The 19,712-nt window shown below is 49.5% G+C and overlaps 1 protein-coding gene across 1 annotated transcript; it reads right to left on the bottom strand.

Moving 5' to 3' along the window:
- Positions 1-854: 854 nt before the first annotated feature.
- Positions 855-18,717, bottom strand: ASXL1 (ASXL transcriptional regulator 1; the record flags this gene model as incomplete). The annotated part of the gene is made up of 12 exons (XM_082292701.1): positions 855-5,536; positions 6,245-6,860; positions 7,276-7,381; positions 7,825-7,921; positions 8,019-8,182; positions 8,561-8,713; positions 8,989-9,082; positions 9,419-9,513; positions 9,588-9,708; positions 10,808-10,916; positions 13,988-14,070; positions 18,658-18,717. 12 exons carry the CDS (start codon positions 18,715-18,717, stop codon positions 2,657-2,659), a joined length of 4,578 nt encoding a protein of 1,525 aa, XP_082148827.1. The 3' UTR covers positions 855-2,656.
- Positions 18,718-19,712: the final 995 nt, after the last annotated feature.

The following is a 19,712-nucleotide window of genomic DNA, read 5'->3' on the forward strand; positions in this document are numbered from 1 at the left end:
CCACTGCCCCAGCCCTGGCTCCCTGTACGAGGCCAGCGCTGCTGTTCTGCGCTGTGGAATGCCAGGAAGTCGGGGACTGTGTCACCACACGGATCTTGGCATTCCCACAGCCCCAGGCAGGAGATCCCTGCTCACCCTTCACAATGTCCACGAAGTGAGAACCCAGGCACATAACATCACAATCCATCTTATTTCCTTACTGCCTAGAAAAGAGAAAGGACTTGGCCATAAAGTGAGTTTTCAAGTAGCTTCAATAAACTGTAATTGGTATCACATTTACGCTCTTGAGAAACATTTTTGATCCATTTATCCAACAATGAGGGCCGTAAGAGCAGGACCTGCCCTGACGCTGGGAAGAGTCTCAGTGCTGCTCTCACAGGCATCACCCCAGCAGGGCAGGGATTCCCTGTGACTGTGGGGAGCTCCTGCAGTGTCCCACAACACCCCTGTGGCTCTCAGTCTTCAGGGTGTCCATTCCCCAAGAGCCACACGGCACCTCTGCAGAAGCTGCACCATCTTCAGTGCTCTCCAAGTGCATAAAACCAGATTTAACAAAGGCAAGCAGCAACACAGCCCCTCCCCTTGGTGAGCAGAGCAGAACTCTGGAACTGCTGCAGTTAAAAGAGAGGAAAGGAAAAGCCACATTGCCTTAGAAAGGAAGAGGAGTTCAGAAAAAGGACTGAAACCACACAAGCAGATTTTACAGTGTTTATTTTTCCAATAGCACAAGGGACAGACATGAGCAGGCCCCCCCGAGGGCTCTGCCCCCCAGACCAGTCCGAGCTGAACACTGCAGTGGCCCCCCAGGAGGCAGAGGCAGCCCCCTGCTCCGCTCCCCATCTTTGGTAAGCAGGTTCCACACCTCCGCTCGCCCCCACTGGCACCGCAGCCCTGCCCAGGGCAGGGTGCTGCTGCACCGGGCTCTCTCATTCCCATGGGATGAGGCTGGTGGATGCACTGAGGATGAAACCATCTCAGGGACTGAATTTCTTGCACCCCTCATGATTGTGGCTGAAAGAGGAACTTGCACGGCTGAAAAAAAGTGCATGGTGAAGGGAGGTAGGATGGAGCTGGAAAAGGGACGAGAATAAACAAAATGAAAATAAACCCCCTAAAATTCTTGTTACTGCCCGCTTGAATAAACCAGCGGCTTCTCCCCCTCACTGAAGCAATTAACTCTTGATTAGGAATTGCTCCAAAGAGAAAGAGAATTGCAGTTTTGCTCTCCCTCTCTGGACGCACACGGATGTTTATTCACCTCCCTGCAGTGCAGGTACAGCCATGCCCTGGGAGCTCAGGTGCAGCAACAACTGGCAGGAGCTTAAATGAGCAACCGGGAGTGAGCCTGGCTCAGAAAATCCCACCTCGACATCCTTGAGCCTGCATAGCACAGTCCACCCGGGCACCACAGGCACAGGGAGGCTGTCGGAACTCAGACCCCAGTGTGGTGAGCCTCACGTCAGGCAAGACAGAATACAGTGGCTCTGACAATAACTAACACCACTTTAATGCAATACTGCTGTAGAGCCTGGTAGTCCAAGGAAAAAAAAAGGAGACCCCTTTATGCTCTATGTACATTACATCCATTTACAGTTGGCCAGTACTGTGTACAACATATAAATATATGATCAAACAGATGCAGAGAGGATACTTACAGGAGCCAAATAATTCACTTTATACATCCAAGAACGAAAGTATAAAAAAAAGGAAAAAAAAAAAAAGGAAAGAACACTGCTTTAAATGTTAGGTGATGGTCACACAGATGCACAGCTCGATGCTCGCAGGTGCTCAGCTGCTTTGAGGTTTCAGGTCCTCACCACAGAGCTGCAGTGCAGAGCTCACTGCCCTGACCACTGAGCTCCAGGGAACCTCCGGTGTTCCACAGCAGTTTGTGGAAGTTGGCCAAAGGAGGCAGAAACAGCCACTGGGCCAGTTCAACCGGGAACAGTTCCCCAGCCACACAGCTTCCTGCAGGCCAGCAGAAGGCATTTGCTTGGCACTTGCCCCGAATTTTTTTTCCTCTTCTTGCATCCTCCACGTGGGCTCCATGTGACACATGGTGGGCTGTACATGGCTCCACAACCCTGGAGAGCACGTCCCTGGGCACCACATCCTGTTGTAGCATCCAAAGACCACACGGAACCATCCCTGCAGGGCAGCTCTCTGCTTACACTCACTGCACAGCAGCACTTCCCACACAAACTGGGAATGGAGATGGCAAAAGGGGAGAGTGGAAGACTGTAGGGCCTCACCTTGTGCAGCCCTGAAATAGCAAACACCATCTTCCAGTTCCTTTGGATGTAAGGATTTCCTCCACAGAAGGTCCAGGGATTGCCACAGCGAACCGCCTCTCCCCCCGGCATCGGCCTCAGCGTGGTACCAGAGCACAGCTGGAATTTCCACGATAGCAGGAAGCTGCAGGATCGCTCCTGTGGGGCACAGCCCACCCAGACCGGGGTGTCCCCGTCAGCAGGAACAGGCTCTGCACTGTCGATCTCCATGGGAAGGCAGCTCAACGTTCCTCACCAAAAAAAAGTGTAACAGCGTTTCTACTATGAACAGAGAGTACTTTGTGTACTTTGTGTACAGGCGTTAGGATCAGTTGTTATCAAAATACACACACTGAATATACAACCTGTCCCATGGCCATAATTTATTATCTCACCACAAGGCACAATACACAGAGCTTAGAGGGTCCTATACAGTCGTCGTGGCAGAAGGCGCCGCAGCCTTTGCACATGATCATGGCTTTGAGGCTGCACGAGCACTGGAACGAGATCTCATCGACGCTGCTGCTGTCAGCAAACATCTGCACAGCCAGGGCCGTGTTCCGGCTCGCAGCAAAGTTCGCTTTGTGGGTGAGCTGCACCACGCTCCCAGCAAGGCCTCGGGGGAAAGCTGGAGTGTTGGATGAATAATTAAAGCTGGTGGAATTAAGCTGCAGCTTTGAAAGCTTCCCATAAAATGCTTGCTTGATATTGAGCTGAGAGGGGATGGATGAAGGCTCCAAAGGGTGACTCTGTCCTTTTCCCGGATCCCTTGAAAACTTAAAGAAGGGCCAGTCCATGACCAGTGGCTCTCTCTGCGTGTGCCCGGCCAGTTCTGTGGGCTGCTGGGCTGTACCCCCCCGGTTCTCCGCATTACTCTTGGCTGGGCTGCCACACACCAGCCCCTTCTCATTTCTGATCCCTCCTGGGGTGCTGCTGTGCTGCTTTGAAGTCCATTCCTCCCTAGCAGCTGGGATTCCTTCTCCCAATGCACAGCCCTTGTCCAAGGGAATCTGTTTGCTGGGGGACAAGGTTCCCATGGCTGAACCGTGATCCAAAGCCCTCGAGTGATGCAGCCTCACACTGGGGTTGGAAGGAAAACCAGAACCAAAGAGCTTTTTGCCTTGAACTCCACCGTAGTTTTTATTGACCAATGCACCTCCTGTCTGGTTTGGTTCAAGAGAAGTTACAGCTGGAGATAAAAACCGAGGCTCTGCAGAGGCATTCAGCTTCTCTGGGCTTTTACTTGCCATGACACTCTTTAATGGGTTGTGCTGTGGCATCCGGTGGACCTTGGGCAATTCCTTCTGCTCCTCAAAGCTACAGGAAGAAAATGTTCTTTCCCGAGGGTCCACATCTTCAGGCTTTGGAGAGGCACTTGCCACATTTGCCAGTTGGTCTTGGCAACTTAAAGTCGAGCCAACTTTGGAATGTTTTTCTGGGACAGCCTGATCCTCTGCACCCTCTGCTCTAGGTAATGCTGCCGCTGGTACACACGTTTTTTCCTGGGGATCTATGGAAGATCTCAGTGAGTGAACATCCTCACTCCTGCTTTGGGCACTCATCTTTATTCCTACATCTGGAGAAGATTCTTTGCCAAAATACTGACTGCTGCCTCTGTCCAGTTGCAGGGAGAGGCTTTCTGACTGTTTCTCCAGCACTGGCTGTGCAATTTCCAGCTTGATGTTGACGTGAGACACTGGGAGAACTTCCTCCAGTGGAAGCTTCCCCTTCAGCAGCTGCATCACCAAAGGGTTGTTGGTCTCAATGGAGGACATGGGCCGAGCAGAGCCGGCCGGACGCTCGGCTTTCTGGGGTCCCCACCTCTGAAGTGGCGGTGCAACCAAGTCCCCAGAACAGGCTGGACTCTCTGTCTCCACAGAGAATTTTGACCTAATCCCATTGCGCTTCTCACTGCTGCTGTGACAGGAAGAGCCTTTCCCAGCCACCTCCCTACAGCTGACACTTCTGAAACACATCTCCACCTCCACATTCTCATCAGCCATGTCCCCTTCCCAGTCAGAAGCAGTGTCTGTTGTTTCACTGTGCGTACTCTGTATTTCTTCATCTCCACTTCTCTTCAACTCCTGCGTCTCTCCCAGGGGCTGATGTGCGTTTTCTGGTTCGGTTCTGGGGCACCTCTGCCTTGGCTGCAGGAGTTTTTCAGAAGTATCAATCCTATTCTGAGAAATACAGTCACCATGCACAGAGGGCTGCACTAGAGCCTCTGCATTTTGTTCCTCATTGCTCAGTTTGCCATCGCTGCCTTTCCCTGCCTGCAGCTGTGCAGCGTCACCCGCCGCAGGGATCGCTTTCTTCACTCCAGCAGTCACCGTTTTGGAGGTATTACTATCAGCAACACATTTTTCCAGAAATGTTTTGGAGCTGTTATATCTAAAACCAGACACCTTCTCTGGATCATGGTGTTCTGTGCCACCTGATGACAATTCTGGTGGAAAAGAACAACTGGAGGAATTTTGCTTTACATCAGAAGGATAATCCAGCTGTATGGTGGGAGCACCAACATCTCCAAGTTCCACCACACCCTTGTCTCCCGTGGGACTGACCCCAGCTCCCTGCCCCCCAGAACATGGCAGACTGGTCACCACAGGAACCACACATCCCAGCTTTGTGCTCTCCTGTGATGCAGCACAAGATGGGAGTTTGGTCCTTGGGTCACGGAGGAGCTGCTCAGGACTCGCCTCCTGCCTCTCAGGAGTCGCATTGTCCAAGGATGATGGAGTCAGAGCACCACAGAACAGCCTCCTGGGTGACCCATCAGCAGGCTGAGTGTCCCCTGACCCTGTGGCACAGCCTGGAATGCCACTCCTTTCGCTTTTTGAGGAAGAGTGATCTTGTCTGGAAGAGAGGCAGGAATTCACGTTGGCTTCCTCAGCAGCCTCTTCGGAGTCAGCCTTCCCACCGCTCAGATGAACAGACGGCTGTAGTTGTGCTCGCTGTAGATCTGATGCACGTTTTCCATGAGCTCTCTTGGATCTCCTGTGCTGGGAACGGCCGCTGGATTCTCCTCCACCGCCTCCTTCATCGGTGCTTCTCCCCCCGCCGGGGCCGCCCCCTCCTCCAATGGCGGCGGTGGCGGCTTCGCGCTGGGCTCGGGCTTGCAGAGCACGGGCCTTAATGTCTGCGAGGGTCCGGGCCCCGGGGCGGCCCCGGCCGGAGGACTCCGTGCTGGGGATGATCCGGGGGCAGATCTGGTAAGTGGGCTGACCTTTAACCACCCAGGGTGGTTTAATACGTGAAAGTTGAATCTGAAAGAAAGGGAAATGCGGTAAGTTCTAACACTGACCATGTCCAGCAAAATGCGTTTTACTGGCAAGTGCTCATCACAATTCTTAGCACAAAAATTCAACAAAAATTCCAACTTAGAAACTAATTTGGGCAGAGAAGCAGCATGGTCCCACAACCTCTGCTCTGTGATCTGTAAAGCTCAGTTCACACTAATATTGTTTTACCAGAGCCTGCAGGCAAATATGAAATAAATTGTTTATATTCATGTCTTCAGAGATCAAACTGGTCTCCTCTACATCAGGATGACTGCCCTGAAGCTACCAAAATGGGTATCCTGGTCAAAATGGGAAAAGTCAGGAGGAACACTGAGATTCTGTCTGCAAGGAAAGGAACTGAGAAACTACACAGGACAAAGAACACAATTTCAAGGTCTTTTGCAGTAAGTCAGCTCATTTCAGGCAGTGTTTTCTGTATCCACAGAAATGCAAATGAAGGGAGTAAGTCAAGGTTACCCTGTGCTCTTGTGCAAAGACCTTGGGATGATTTTCCATTCTCTGCCTGTCTAAACACGACAGCAAACTGTGGCAGTCAGAGGCACTTCACCAGCTCTACCAATGAAACCCTTTGACTCCTTCACTTAAGATGGCAACACCTGACATTTTAATAATGTTTTGATACTACTGAGCACGGCAGCCCTGAGACACAGCAGATCTAAAGCTCTTTCTTACCCGGATGGGTGGGACTTTGGGCTCCTCTTTAGTAGGCTGTGGCTTTTCTGGGTGAACACTTTCAATTGTGTTACGAAAGGACTGACGATCTTCAAGCCGGGGCTTCTTTTCGGGGAAGGATGCAGAGGCAGCCTCCTCAAAGCTTTTCCTCTTCTGCTCCTTGGACTCCTGAGCAGAGTTCTCCTGGGGCAAACTGGGAATTCTGCTGGCAGCTGCCAATGATGGATCTTCTGATTTGCTGTTTGATTTGGAAGTCTCTGGAGAGAGGTGCAGCTCGCTACTCTCTGCCTTCAATCCTGCAGCCGATGGGCTGCTCAGATCGTCTTTCTTCAGGTCTGTCTCAGGCTTTGGCTCTTTATGAAGAGAGGGATCTGGCCCCACAGGAGCAGGCTCTTTGGGAGCCTCCGTGTGCTCGGGTTCCCGCAGTCTGTACAGGCTCCTCCTGGCCCGGCACCGCAGGTCGGCCCGGGAGCGTTTCCGGAAGCGCCCGTCCCTCTGGCGCGTGGTTGGCCCGCGTGGCAGCCTCGCTTCTCCTTTAACAGACAGCTCTGTCCTGTTCTCAGCATCCTCCTGCACCGAATTCTGCGCCTGGGATTCTTCCTGGGTCAAGCCCAACCTTTAAGGCAAACACAAAAGCCAGCTAAAAGCTAAAGCTCACCCCAATTTCAGTGTTACTGAATAGCACCAACACGGGCAGAGAGTCATCAAAGCCTCAATAACTCACCCTGCAAGGGGAGAACCCACACATCCCACATTGCTATCGCATGGAATGAGAAAAAATCTCTAAAGATTTGTGATGCAAAACACTATCAACTTTTCTTGGAAGCAAAAGAGATGGGCTACAAAATTCTGCTGAACCCAGTCAATTCCACTAAGGATTTTCCCAGACCAGCACCTGGAACGATTCACCCCACAACCTGTGTTTTTCAAGGAGCTTACGCTGCATCCGCTCAGGTATCCACAAACAGAAACACACTCTGCCAACTGCATAAACATGGCTAAAACAGTATAGACATGGTAAAATTTCTCACTTTTGTCCATAGTAGTCCTCAAAGAACTTCTCTTTCCATTGCTCCACTCTCTTTTCCTTTTCCATCTCCTGCCGGATTCGAACTTGCATCTCATGGGTGAATTCACCTACATGGAAGCAAGAGACTGGAATTCAGTTCCAAACAAAACTCATTCTGCAAATGCAACCTCTAGTGTTTTGAACAGTACAGCAGCTGCATATTTGAAAGACAGACCTGCTGTTAACACCCTGCTCCCCATCCTGCCTCTGGATCCAGGTGCTACCTGTGGCTCCAGAAAAAATGGTGTTTTCACAGACAGGCCACCATTTAAGGAAAAATAAGTCTGGCACTACTTTACACCTTCACCACTTAATTCTGAAGTTCCCATGGCACCAGAAGAAATCATATCTTTGATTTTAAAGGGAAAAAAAAAAAAAAGTTGGGTGCAACACAGATAGATATGCAACAAAGCTGGACTAAGTTCCTGCTCATTAACTGTAAAAGCAAACCCAAAAATCCTACAAAATGAGCACCTATTTCCCAGGCACTCAGGAAAGCAAAGCCACTCACCATCAGCGAGCCGCTCCCTCCAGCTCTGTGCAGCGTGGGTGAAGAACTCGTTGTTCAGAGCGCTGCTGCTGAGGCGCATCAGCCCGTCAGCCCCCACCTAGCAGGACAGACCCAGGACAAACAGAACTCACCTGCTCCAGCTGTTCCACACTGAAGAGGTAATCAGGGAAGGGAAAACACCCGAGTGCTTGTACCTGTCTATCAACTTCAGGCAGGAGGTAAAGCAACTGCTGCTGGAAGTGTGATGGAAGCGCATTAAAGGTCCTGGAGTTGATCAGCGCTCGCAGGTTTGTGTTGACAAGGATGGAGCCTGGGGTTTCAAAGTCAATATCCTCACCCCTGTTCCGTTTCATTTGCCCTGGAGTTTAAGAACAGGCAAATAAAATTAACATTGTTGTATAGAAGTATTTCAGCATTACGGGCTGAAATTTATGTCAAACTACAACAGCAAAAGGAGCTAGGGAGATGAGAAAGACTGCAGGACTCTCCAACACAGTAATTAACAGACACACATCTGGAATTCTGACAAGAGGTCACAGTTCAGCCATATTCAGGTACAATTCACAATGCTGCTCTTCAGACCAGGCAAACTTTTAAACAATTGTATCACTAACACTCAAGATGGAAAGCCTGGCTTGTGACCCCAGGTCATCAAATGCCTCCTGGTGCTCTTCTCAGATACACCTGGACTTCACCATCACCAGTTATCCTTCTGCCTGTAACCAGGAGCACGTACCTGCCGTGGGCTTTCGGATGCCCCTCAGCAGCTGTGGAGGATCCCTGTTTATCTCTGTCCTACTGCGCAGGCTGGTTTTGGACAGGGCCAAGGAGCTGCTGCTGCTGCTGGATGTGCTGCTGCTCTCCCCATCAGCGTGCCTTCCTGTGAAGCCTAAAAGCAAAACAAGTTCATAAAAATATGCAAAGAACAGTCAAAGCCCAACTGGGAGAGTGGTTTAACATACAGGAATTCTCCGTTAGTAACAAATCTGCTATTATAGGGTATTGCCCAGGTACCAACTATGTTGAGTGAGTTAAGCATACACACAGTGCACCGTCACTCAGTCTCAGCAGGTGTTACAGAAATCCTCAGGCAAACACACATGACTGGGGACTGACTGAGAGAGATCTGTGATGTCACTAGGATCCCCCCAAAGCCATGCTCACCCGAGGCAGACTCCATGTGTGCCCCATTTACTTTCAATGGGGTTAACACCACCCGTGGCAGCATCACACCTGTCTTTTTCTTCTGTTTGGATGTCTGCAGACCAGAGAGAAACCAAAAACAAAACAAAGGAATGAAGGCATTATGGAAGGGTATAATAATATTCTAAGCAGCATGTTCCTCAGTTAAAGAGCTACCTGGCTCCTCCTAGGTGAATCTTCAGGCAACACTACATTTAGGACTAGCAGAGAATTCAAAATTGCCTTCCCATACATGATCCCTCCCCAGTCTGCCACTTCTTGCCCGAGGAGACAGCCTCGTAACTCTCTCTGAGGCACTTGTGCACAAATAGTCCCTGTCATACCACTCCAACAGTAATGAAAGCTCCCCTTGAGAGGCTTCACCCTTCCCATTAGTCCCACTTTTTCCTACCTGGGAAGCGGTTCTGTAACTCTCCCTGGTAGCAGGTCCCTTGCTCTGAGATTCAGTGGAACACGAGGCATTAGAAGAAGTTTCATCAAGAGACACTGAAAGAGATGGGCTCTCAGTCAGACACAGAAGTAGGTCCTGGAGTTTAAGGTTAATGTCACCAGACACTTACCATCATTGTCACCACTCACAGTGCTGGCTTCGTTGGACCCACAGCTTTCTGCATCTGCTGTGTCCTCCAGCTCCTCCCCTTCTGGCACTGACAGGTTCCGGGACCACTGCAAGGCATCTTTCTAGAGGGGAAACAGAACTGGGGTGGCTACAGCCCTCCCTCCCAAACCTACACCAATGGGAGCAGACAGTTAACTTTAACCTATACATACTTGAACCTAAATTTTTTTCCCTATTTTAATCCTTAATGCAGAAAGGCGTTTTAAAGTGTATTTGGGCTCATAGTGGAACAGAAGTCACCTAAACAAAGAACACTTAATAGCCCCCTCCTAGACAAGTAATACATCTCCAAAATACCAGGTTAATAATAAATAATTTAATAAGAAGGTTCATAATACGTCACAATTTTCTGCAAGCAATGAGTTCCTATTAAAGAGAAGCATCTCATTGTGAAAGAATAAGTAGCATCAGAGTGGCCAAACACTAAGATAGCAAGCTTAGGAGATGTATTTCCTACTTGTACAATATATTCATTTCAATGCCATCTATTTTCAGCAAAATGTGTCAATTCAACAAGATTTTCTAACAGCAGACAAATGATGGAAATGAAATAGCTGGGATCTATCAAGTTGATATTTATCAGGGAATCCAACAGTACAAAACAATGCAAAAGAAAAGCCCAAGACCAGAAACATTTTCAATACTTAACATTACTGGAACAATAAAATAAAAAAAAAGTATTCCAGAGAGATTTCAAGATCTGAGGAAAATACTGATGCTAAATAACATGGAATGTAGTGGAACACAGATCAAGCAGCAAGAAGAATGAATATACATTTTCCTATCAAGATTTTACTTGTCGCTACAAGCTCTTGGACCAATTCCTTGGTTGGCTCTTTTCCCTGGTGGCTGGCAGCAAGAGAGTGCATGGGTCTGTTCTGATGAGCAGCCACCTGAGCTGGACACCAGGCACTGCAGTAAGAGGATTCATCTTGCTTGTGCAATTCAAGAAATAACAGTTGGGGTTTTTTTAAGGAATTTATCATAGATGGCTGAATATAGCTGAAAGGTATAAGCTCCACGGAAATAATGAATTCCAGACCCTCTCTCACATGATGATCTCACTGCTCGTGATGCTCAGTGATAGAGTAACACTCAGTCCTGCACAAGGAGCAGAACTCACCCCTAAGCTCTCAGCTGGGAGCAGAGCTCAGCATTTACCTTGAGTGTGAAAAGGCTGATGCGTCCAGGCAGTTTGTAAAAGAGCCCATCCCCTCCCCGGGAATTGGAGTGGAGCATGGCATTGAGGCAGGCCAGGGGAGACGTGCCACTGCAACAGAGAAAGGAAGAAAGGAGATAGCTTAAGAAATGGATTATCAAAAAAACAGCCTGAAAGATCTGGTTAAATGGGCATCCTTTAGCTGATCAGGGGAACAGAGGTGATGCCATTAACTTTATGGGACAGGCACTTCAGTCGGAAGAGTGTCACTGATTTCATTTTGACCTGTACATCCGCCTTGCACATCACAGCGAACAGGAAACATGAGACCAATTTTAAAGCTACCCTCGTCTGTTTTCAGACATTTCTAACTTTTATTACCTGTTTCCTCCCCTTCTGTCCTGGAAACCTTCAGTGTTGGATTGATTTTACAAAACCCCCAGATTTATTCAGCAGTAGAAAGACGTAAGCAAACTGTACACACTTGTTACTGCAATGTCTCCCTGATATGTCACAGACCAAACTGCTTGAGCAGAGCTCAATACAAAGGCTCTGATGTTCTCATTTGTTAAGTCCTACATAACTCCCTGGTTAAAGCCCCATCCTACGCTCACACTGATGGAACTGCTGTGCCACGTAATATGGTGTTTTCCAGTAAGTCCCACATGTACAGTAAGAAAGTTGTCTGGAAGACACATTACAGCACTATCGACTGCAGTCTTAGTAAAAGTGAAACTGAAAACTGGACTGAGATAAAATATTTCAAACAAAATCATTCTGAAATCAAAAACACAGCACAATTTCAGTTTCCACCCTGTATGTGTTTGGGTTTTGGACATTTCTTCACATGCCACAGCGACAGGAAAAGTTACCCTGTATCACTTCTAGATCATGTGAACAAAATTTCCAGCCTTCTGTCCTGTTAGACAGTGCTTTCCCCTCTGTGTTTACCAGACACTCCAAGCACACTCACCAGCCACAGAGCTCTCTTAAAATGGCATAAGTTATTTTCCCCAAAACAAGAAAAAAACCAAGCGGTTAAAACTCTGCCAGGAGCTCAACTCAGCATGGTGCTGGCTCCTGGGAACGTCAGTGCCCCGTATGGAACATAGCCCTCCCAGGAGAGCAGTGTGACCCCCAAACCAGGGAGCCCCACCTCAGGATTGATTCAGAAGGAAAAACATCTCAAGGCACTGAGCTATTTCCTTCAGGAAATGGAGTTTCAGGAAGAGCTTCTATACAAGCACCAGCAAAGCCTGCTGCACGTTTGGCCAGGCAGGCTCACTGCCTTTATTCTGCGAACAATCACGCTCTGAAGAAAACAATCTTTTCTTAAAGCAGAGAATTAATGACATGGGAAGGAAAAGCAGATATCCCAAGGGAAACCACCGACCTTTAAAGGAATGAGCTGGCTTTGTGGGATTTAACATGACACATGTTCCAAAGTCTGGTCTTTACTTACACACTGTGACAGGTCACTTGTAAAAACTGGGAAAGCACAGGATAATTTATGTGTGTGAAGAGCCCTGATATTATCTCTGGCAGGGGACAGCCTGTGCACAGAAATCGTCAACTGCCTGCTTAGGTAACAAGACTTATGTGAGAGAGTTGTAGAAGAGTGATTAAAGCAAAGCTCTATGAAGGTCCTCATTAAAATCTGTCTGAATTCTACTCAGAGCTGTGACCCTACTGCCCACATCCAAACCAGAGAAGATCTCAGCAAGCATCACCAAATCATGAAATAGTTTGGGTTGGAAGGGACCTTAAAGACCATCTTGTTCCAAACCCCCTGCCATGGGCAGGGACACCTTCCACCAGATCAGGTTGAACCAAGCAATGTCCAGCCTGGCCTTGGAAACTTCCAAGGATGGAGTAGCCACAGCTTCTCTGGACACCCTGTGCCATTATCTCACCACCCACACAGGGAAGAATTTCTTTCTTATATCCAATCTAAATCTATCCTCCTTCACCTTAAGGCCGTTGTCCCTTGTCCTATCACTACATGCCCCTGTGAAAAGTCCCTCTCCAGCCTTCTCGTAAGCCCATGGAAGGTGGGTGTTCCAACAGTTCCAAATCTGATGCAGCAGCACACACCAGCCTCATGCCTCTCCAAACAACAGCAGGTCCCACACCCAACACCTTCGTACATGTCACAGATTTTGACTATTCAAAACATCCCAGCTGTTTCCTGATTTCACACAAACAAGGTGCAAAAACGAGCTAACATTTAGGTCCCAGAAGAAATCAGTTTACTTTCCGTAGTTAGGTAAAGTACAGGTTCAGGAAATGCACACACCACAGTGAAAAACCGTCCACAGAAACAAAGGGAGGGAGAAGCAAGACTAGAAACAGTCCTTGCATCTGGATTTCCCAAAGTCCATCCCTGGACAGCAGCTTTTCGTGTCTCTGGTAGTCAAACTTCCTTTTTATTTTTTGCCAGGTAGCAGTAACTGAAGCATTTGACTATCACAGTTACCCACTTTCTTTGAGCTGCAAGACACTCTGTATTTCTACTACTGTCATGGAAACAGAGGGAAGCTCAGAGGAACTTAACCAAGGAAAGCAGTCTCCCACTTCTGCCCTTTCCAAGGCTCTGCATCAGGTTCTTTTCCACATGAAACCCACTCTGAAATGGGCATCTTGGGCATCTCCTCCCTATAATGTCAAGAGCCACAACTATGTGATGTGAGCTGTGCCCTCCTGGTGCTCAAGAAACTGAGCATAAGCCAGTGACATGAAAAAGCCTGTCTCTTCTAAAACATAATGTCTGCTCTAGAAATGAAGCATCAGAGGAGACAAAATTTAAACTGTTCTCAAACTCAGGTCACAATAGCAGAAACTGCTAGGAGCTACTTATGTGAGAACTGTGTGAGTGACTGGTAAGTACAGCACAATGCAGGGGCCTGATCTGCAAGAAGCATTTATTTCACAATAGATGGATGAAGGGACTCTGTAAATTATCAAAAAATCCAAGAACATCTTCCAGTTATTATCAGAGAAAAAAACCCCTCACAATCTGTATATAAATGTCTGTACTGTCATCTCAAATTACTAGGCTGAGAAGAGAAAAAGGGAAGCAAAGTGGGCTGGGGATGAGGCAGAACTGTATGAAGCAACACCAGCCTTCATACACTGCCTCCCCCATGCTCCACACTGGTTTAGACAAAATCATCAATACTAACCTCATTTCCTTTAGACCTTCAGCCTCTATGACCTGCAGAATCTGTTTTGGGGTCATAGGAGCATCTGAGTAATTTTCCAGCACCTGAAAAGACAGAAAGACATTACAACATTGGCTTCTGCATTCCCAAAACTCCTGCATCAGCTGTGGCCCAGACCCAATAATGTGCCTCTTCGAACTTGCTTCACCTGCAAAGACACACAGTAAAATTTCAAGCTACCTCAAGATCCTGGTGAACATGGATCAAAGCCACAAAAGGCTTTACCTTCATCTCTTCCCTAATTAACCAAAATACAAACATGGAGGAGAAAACGCAGCAGAATTTGGCCTTGACCCCAGTGGAAGCTTTACCAGACTTCACTATACATTAAATGGAGCTGCTGCCATATCAACCTTCCAAACTGAACAGTGGTTAGTGACCTCTAACGATGTAAAACCTTCTCCTACCTCTCCACAAAGCATCCAGTATTTTTTTGTCACTAAAAGTATTACTGTGCAGCCATACAATCCAACAGTGTACCTTCCTCAGATTACTGCATTCATTTTATCTTCACTCCATCCCAGGAAGGGAATCACAAGTTAAGAGTCATAATTCATGTCAGAGAAGGACAGAATTCAGAAAAGGACAAAATAACAGTAAAGGATTTGGAAAAAAAATCTGGCTAGAAACTTAAGAGTGCTTGCCTTTGACATAAAATGAAGAAAATCAGATATTAAAAGGCAATACAAAAAATAACAATGCATCCTTTCATATATTATATCAATAATAGAATTGTCACTTATAAATGAAGAAGTAAAGAGGTTATTACTTTATTTTTTTCAAAGCCTGTGGAACTTACTGCTCCAAAATGGCTGGAAGCAAGAACTCAAGGATTCAAAGAGAGGACCGGACATTTCTGTGGATAAGAAGATTATCCACATAAACAGGAAACAATGAGCAAAAATAAGCAGCAGTAGATGTAAACCACGCAGTTTCTTTGGGAGCAGATTACCCTACAGCTGCCGACCATGCGCCAGCTCCTGCGCCTTCCCCGGCAGCAGACAGTGCTGCTCTTGGAATGCAAAGGCACCCAGCTCCACAGACCTGGGACCACGAGCAAAAAAAGGGTGAGACAGGCACAGGCCATGGCCTGGAACAGGCATGGAAAGCAGCAACAGGAATTCACTCAGGAACTTTTTGATCATAACCGTGGTCTAAACTGCCCCAGCATTGTGGCCACACGATGCACAGCCCTGGTGTCATTTGTCCCCACACTTTAAAGTCAGCAACACGGTGCTGTCTCTCAGTCTGACTTGTGTGGGAAGCCAGAGGAAGGACCCAGATGCCCCATTTCCATCAGCAAAATCTAGAAGTGAGTCACTGCAGCAGCCACGCCAAACGGACATGTGCAAAATCATCCCAAAGCTGTGCAGGGCAACATTTGCACCTCAAACCATCTCCACCCTCCACGAGTAATGAAAAAGCCAACTGCAATTCTGCACTTCAACTGTATGTTGTGATAAGGCCAGGTTGGATGGGGCTTGGAGCAGCCTGGACTAGTGGAAGCTGTCCCTGCACATGGCAGGGGGTTGGAATGAGATGATCTTTAAGGTCCTTCCAATCTAAATCTTGATTCTACAAATGGAATTTCTTAAATCATATCCACCCAACAGGTATTTTGCAGATGCTTGAAGCTCACAAACTTCTGCGAATAAGATAAGAACCTCATGGGGAAGGGAATTCAAGAACTAACTAGAGTTAAAACCCAATGAAAACATGAAGAGTGTAGAGAAAAATCAAAGCAAGTGATGAGCCATATTCAGAGAGAGTAAACTAATTAAATTCCATACAGCCCCATCACACTTTTTCCTCTCTCCATAGGTTATGAGGTCTCCATGCCTCCCTCCTGAGCTGTCACCCCATCACTCAAAGGCTGCAGACAGCTGACACAGGGAAACTCATTGCCCCTGAGCCCAGTGAGATCTGCAAAATACAACACGTCTGTTCCAAAAAATCAGGGAATTATTCAAACCTCTCTCCAGTGACAGACACAGCAAGTGAAGTATGTGGCCTAAAACTGAGCACAAAGGAGCATTTACATACAGATAAAAGAATCTACGCTCAGGGGAACAATTTCCAATCAAGAGCTGTATTAAGTGTACAGAGCACTTAATGGAAGAACTGGGGGAGAGAAGATCTTGCAAGCTTTAGACACCAAACCCCAGTCTCCAGCACTGCCCCTTCTATCCCTCTCCAACCTGACACTCCCAGCACCACATCAGCCTTACAGCTACAACTTCAACACTGGCTATTCCTTACCCCCAAAACAGAATTTTCCCTCCTCCACTATTTATAGCACTGATAGCTGAGGGTTCCTGTGCCCCTAATCATGGAAGTTTACATCACTTCCTCAATTTACTGGTCAACTAGCTCTGACAGCACTTGTGGGATCCTGCCATGGCTTTGGGCATCCAGATGAATCTTTAAAGGTTTGTTTTATGGAACATGCAGAGTTTTGGCTCTGTAGGAGGAGCAACACTGAAGAACACTTTTGCCTGTGACTCTCAGAAACATTGAGAGGAATACAAAATACACAGCAAACGTCAGAGAGGGAAATTAAAAGCATTTTGACAGGGAGCATGTGTAAGACTAGTGTGAAATAAAGATCTATTTTTAGTGGATTTACAATCAGTCCTGCAAGCTGGAAGTGCAGCTACGCAACTCTAGGTCTCTCTAAGTGGATAATCTAGTATGAGATGGTTCTATTTCTGGTTCATCAATGGCTCTAAGATGCTGTTGAGGCTTAGGCATCTCATGCACCACCGTGCCTGAGGTCCTGGCCAAAAGACAGGTGGGAAGAACTGTGTGAAGAGATGCCTTCCCCATCACACGAGGATGATGAGGTGTATTAGGTGACTGCTTTAGAGTCACAGTCACATGTGCTGCTTTGGGCAGCCTGTCAGATTTTTTTCACCTGTCAGAGCCCAGGATGTTTGAATGAGCTGACTTTGTGCAAGGTCACATGGCACAGCCTCTGCCCCCAGGGTCACCTACCAGGAAAGCATCCCTGCCACCTGCAGTGACGCACCTGGTTCACAGAACATGGATCCCAAGGAGAAATGCAGGATGGAGAAGGAGACCAGCAGACTCCTGCAGTGAAGTTCCACAGTGGCTGCCTTATGCCCTTCTCCAGTTTTTCAAGCAAAGCCACATGGGTCTAAAATATTATCATTTACACACAAAAGATGATGCAAGTTGCTGGAAGTCAGATGCTTGTCTGATTAGGTTTCTTCCTGGCAAGCAGTAAGAAAACACTCCAATAGCCAAAAAAATCTTACTCAGAAGCACCAAGACTTATCCTGAACATCCTCAGTATGAGACATGAGCTTCACTGGACTCACACACACTGCTCCTTCTGAATGTTTACACGCTTCAGTGCATAACCCGGGCTGGCAAAACCAAAACAAACACACACAACAAGACAAAACAAGAAAACAAGACACACTCAAGCCCTGTAAATCCATTTCTACAGAAGTCCATGGGCTACACACGAGGAACACATGTATCCTCATGAGTTGTACACCACTGACATGGCTACAGGGAGAAAACGCAGGATCCGTTCACATCCAGGCAGCTGGATCATCCCTTACTTCATCCCTGCACTGCTGTACCTGTGTCACTGGGTCACCAGGAGAGAACCAGCTCCTTCCACCCAAATGCCAAACAGCCAGCCTAGACACCTCGGCATGCAGCCCTTAAACCAAACCTCTGACTAGCTCACTGACAGACACTGAAGTTATTCTTCTTTTTAGATTTCCTACTTCATAACTGGGGTTCAAGACAGATCCAGCTTCACAGAGGGAAGTCACCTTCCTCCCACTGCAACGGTCCAATGACAATGGCATTCCTACAGACACCACCAGAGCAGAGCCAGGCTTGGAAGTTGAAGCCATCAACAAGGAGATATTTTAAGACAAAAGGACTAAGACATCTCCATGGCCATATCTCCTAAACCCAAAAGTGACCAAATACGGGCTGATTCAGGGTTGTTCAGTCTAGCTGCTGCTCCGGCAGCCCGACACACGCCACCGGCCCTCGGGCGCTGCCGGCGCACAGAAGGAATCCGTACCCTCGGTAATTAAACCGGAAACTTTTGACAGCGGCCGTGCCCTCTCCGGAGGCTCCGGTTCCTCCCATGGAGCTTTAAATCATTTGAAAGGAAGAGAATGAGCGGGACCGTTCCCGCAGCCCTGCCCGGCACGCACTGAACCGCTGCGGGACGGCACCTCCCGTGTCCCATCCCGGGACCCGCTGCAGCCCCGCCCGGCGGGAGGCGGCCGAGGCCGCTGGGACCCCCGGCGGGCGGGCAGCTCGCCACCAAGGGCCGGGGGCCGCGCTCGCACCGTCCCGGAGCGCATCTCGTTCCCACCGGGCTGAGGAAGAAAAACAACCGTGCAGGAGACCCCGACCACAGCGGCCGGTGGGGGAACCGCGGGAAGCCGCGGGACCGGGCGGGGAACGGGCAACATCGCCCGCGCCCTCCAGGCGGACCCGGCCCCCGCTTTTACCCCCTCAAAAGCGATGGCGGCGCCGCCGGCCCCGTTACTCGGGGAGGGGCCGGACGCGGCGGGGAGGCCCTGGGGCACGGCGGAGTCCCCGCGCCCCCCCCCGGACGCCCCCCCCGGCCTCACCAGGCGGGCGGCCTCGGCCCACGTGCGCTCCTTCTTCCTCCTCTGCTTCATCTCCTTCATCCTCCTCCTCCTCCTCCTCCTCCCGCGCGGGCGGGCGCGGCGGGCGCGGACCGTTGGGCGCGCGGGCGGCAGGCGGGCGGCGGCGACCGGGGCGGGGTGGACGCGGCGGGCGCGGCGGGCGGGGCGCGAGGCGGGGGCGGCTCCGGGCGCTACGGGAGGCGGCGGCGGCGGCGGCGGCTCGGGCCCGGCATAACAACGGGGTCAAAGGGCCGGGAGCGGGGCGGGGCGGCGGGGCCCGGCGACGGTGGCCGCGGCGGGACACGGAGGGACCGGAGGGGAGGGGCCGGAGGGGCGGGCCTAGGGCTGGTTTGAAGGAAAACAAACCGCAAAGACCGCCGGGAGTTGTAGTCCACATGCGCAACCCCAACGCAGCCCCGCTCCGACTCGGGGACTACAAGTCCCGGCGGGCGCCGCGCCGGCATGGCGGGAGAGGCCGCTGGCGCCGCATGGCCGCGGCGGGGAAGCGGCACCGCCCGGGCCGGGGGCGGCTGCGGGACTGAGCTGGAGCAGAGCGCTCGAGGCTGAGCCGCTGCGGCTGTTCGTGTTCCAGCATCCCGGTTATCAAAGAATCATTTAGGCTGGAAAAGACCTTTGAGATCAGCGAGTCCAACCTATGACCCAACACCACAATGTCCACCAGACCAAGGCACTGAGCGCTACGTCCAGTCTTTCCTTAAACACCTCCGCAGTGCATGCCAGTATCTAAAGACCCTTTATGTTAAGAAATTCTTCCTGATGTCCAAACTGAATCTCCCCTGACACAGTTTAACACTGTGCCCTCTTGTCGCCGGTCGGCAGAAGAGCTCGACCCCCATCTGGCTCCAACCTCCTTTCACAGAGTTGTAGAGAGTAGTAAGGTCACCCTGGAGCCTCCTTTTCTCCAGGGTAAACACTCCCAGCTCCTCCGGCCGCTCCTCACAGGACATGTGCTACAGACACTTCCCCACCTTCGTTTCCCTTCTCTGGACATACTCCTCCGTTATGCCCCGAGGTTC

This window comes from Coloeus monedula, assembly GCF_965178545.1.
Source record: "Coloeus monedula genome assembly, chromosome: 17".
NCBI lineage: Eukaryota > Metazoa > Chordata > Aves > Passeriformes > Corvidae > Coloeus > Coloeus monedula.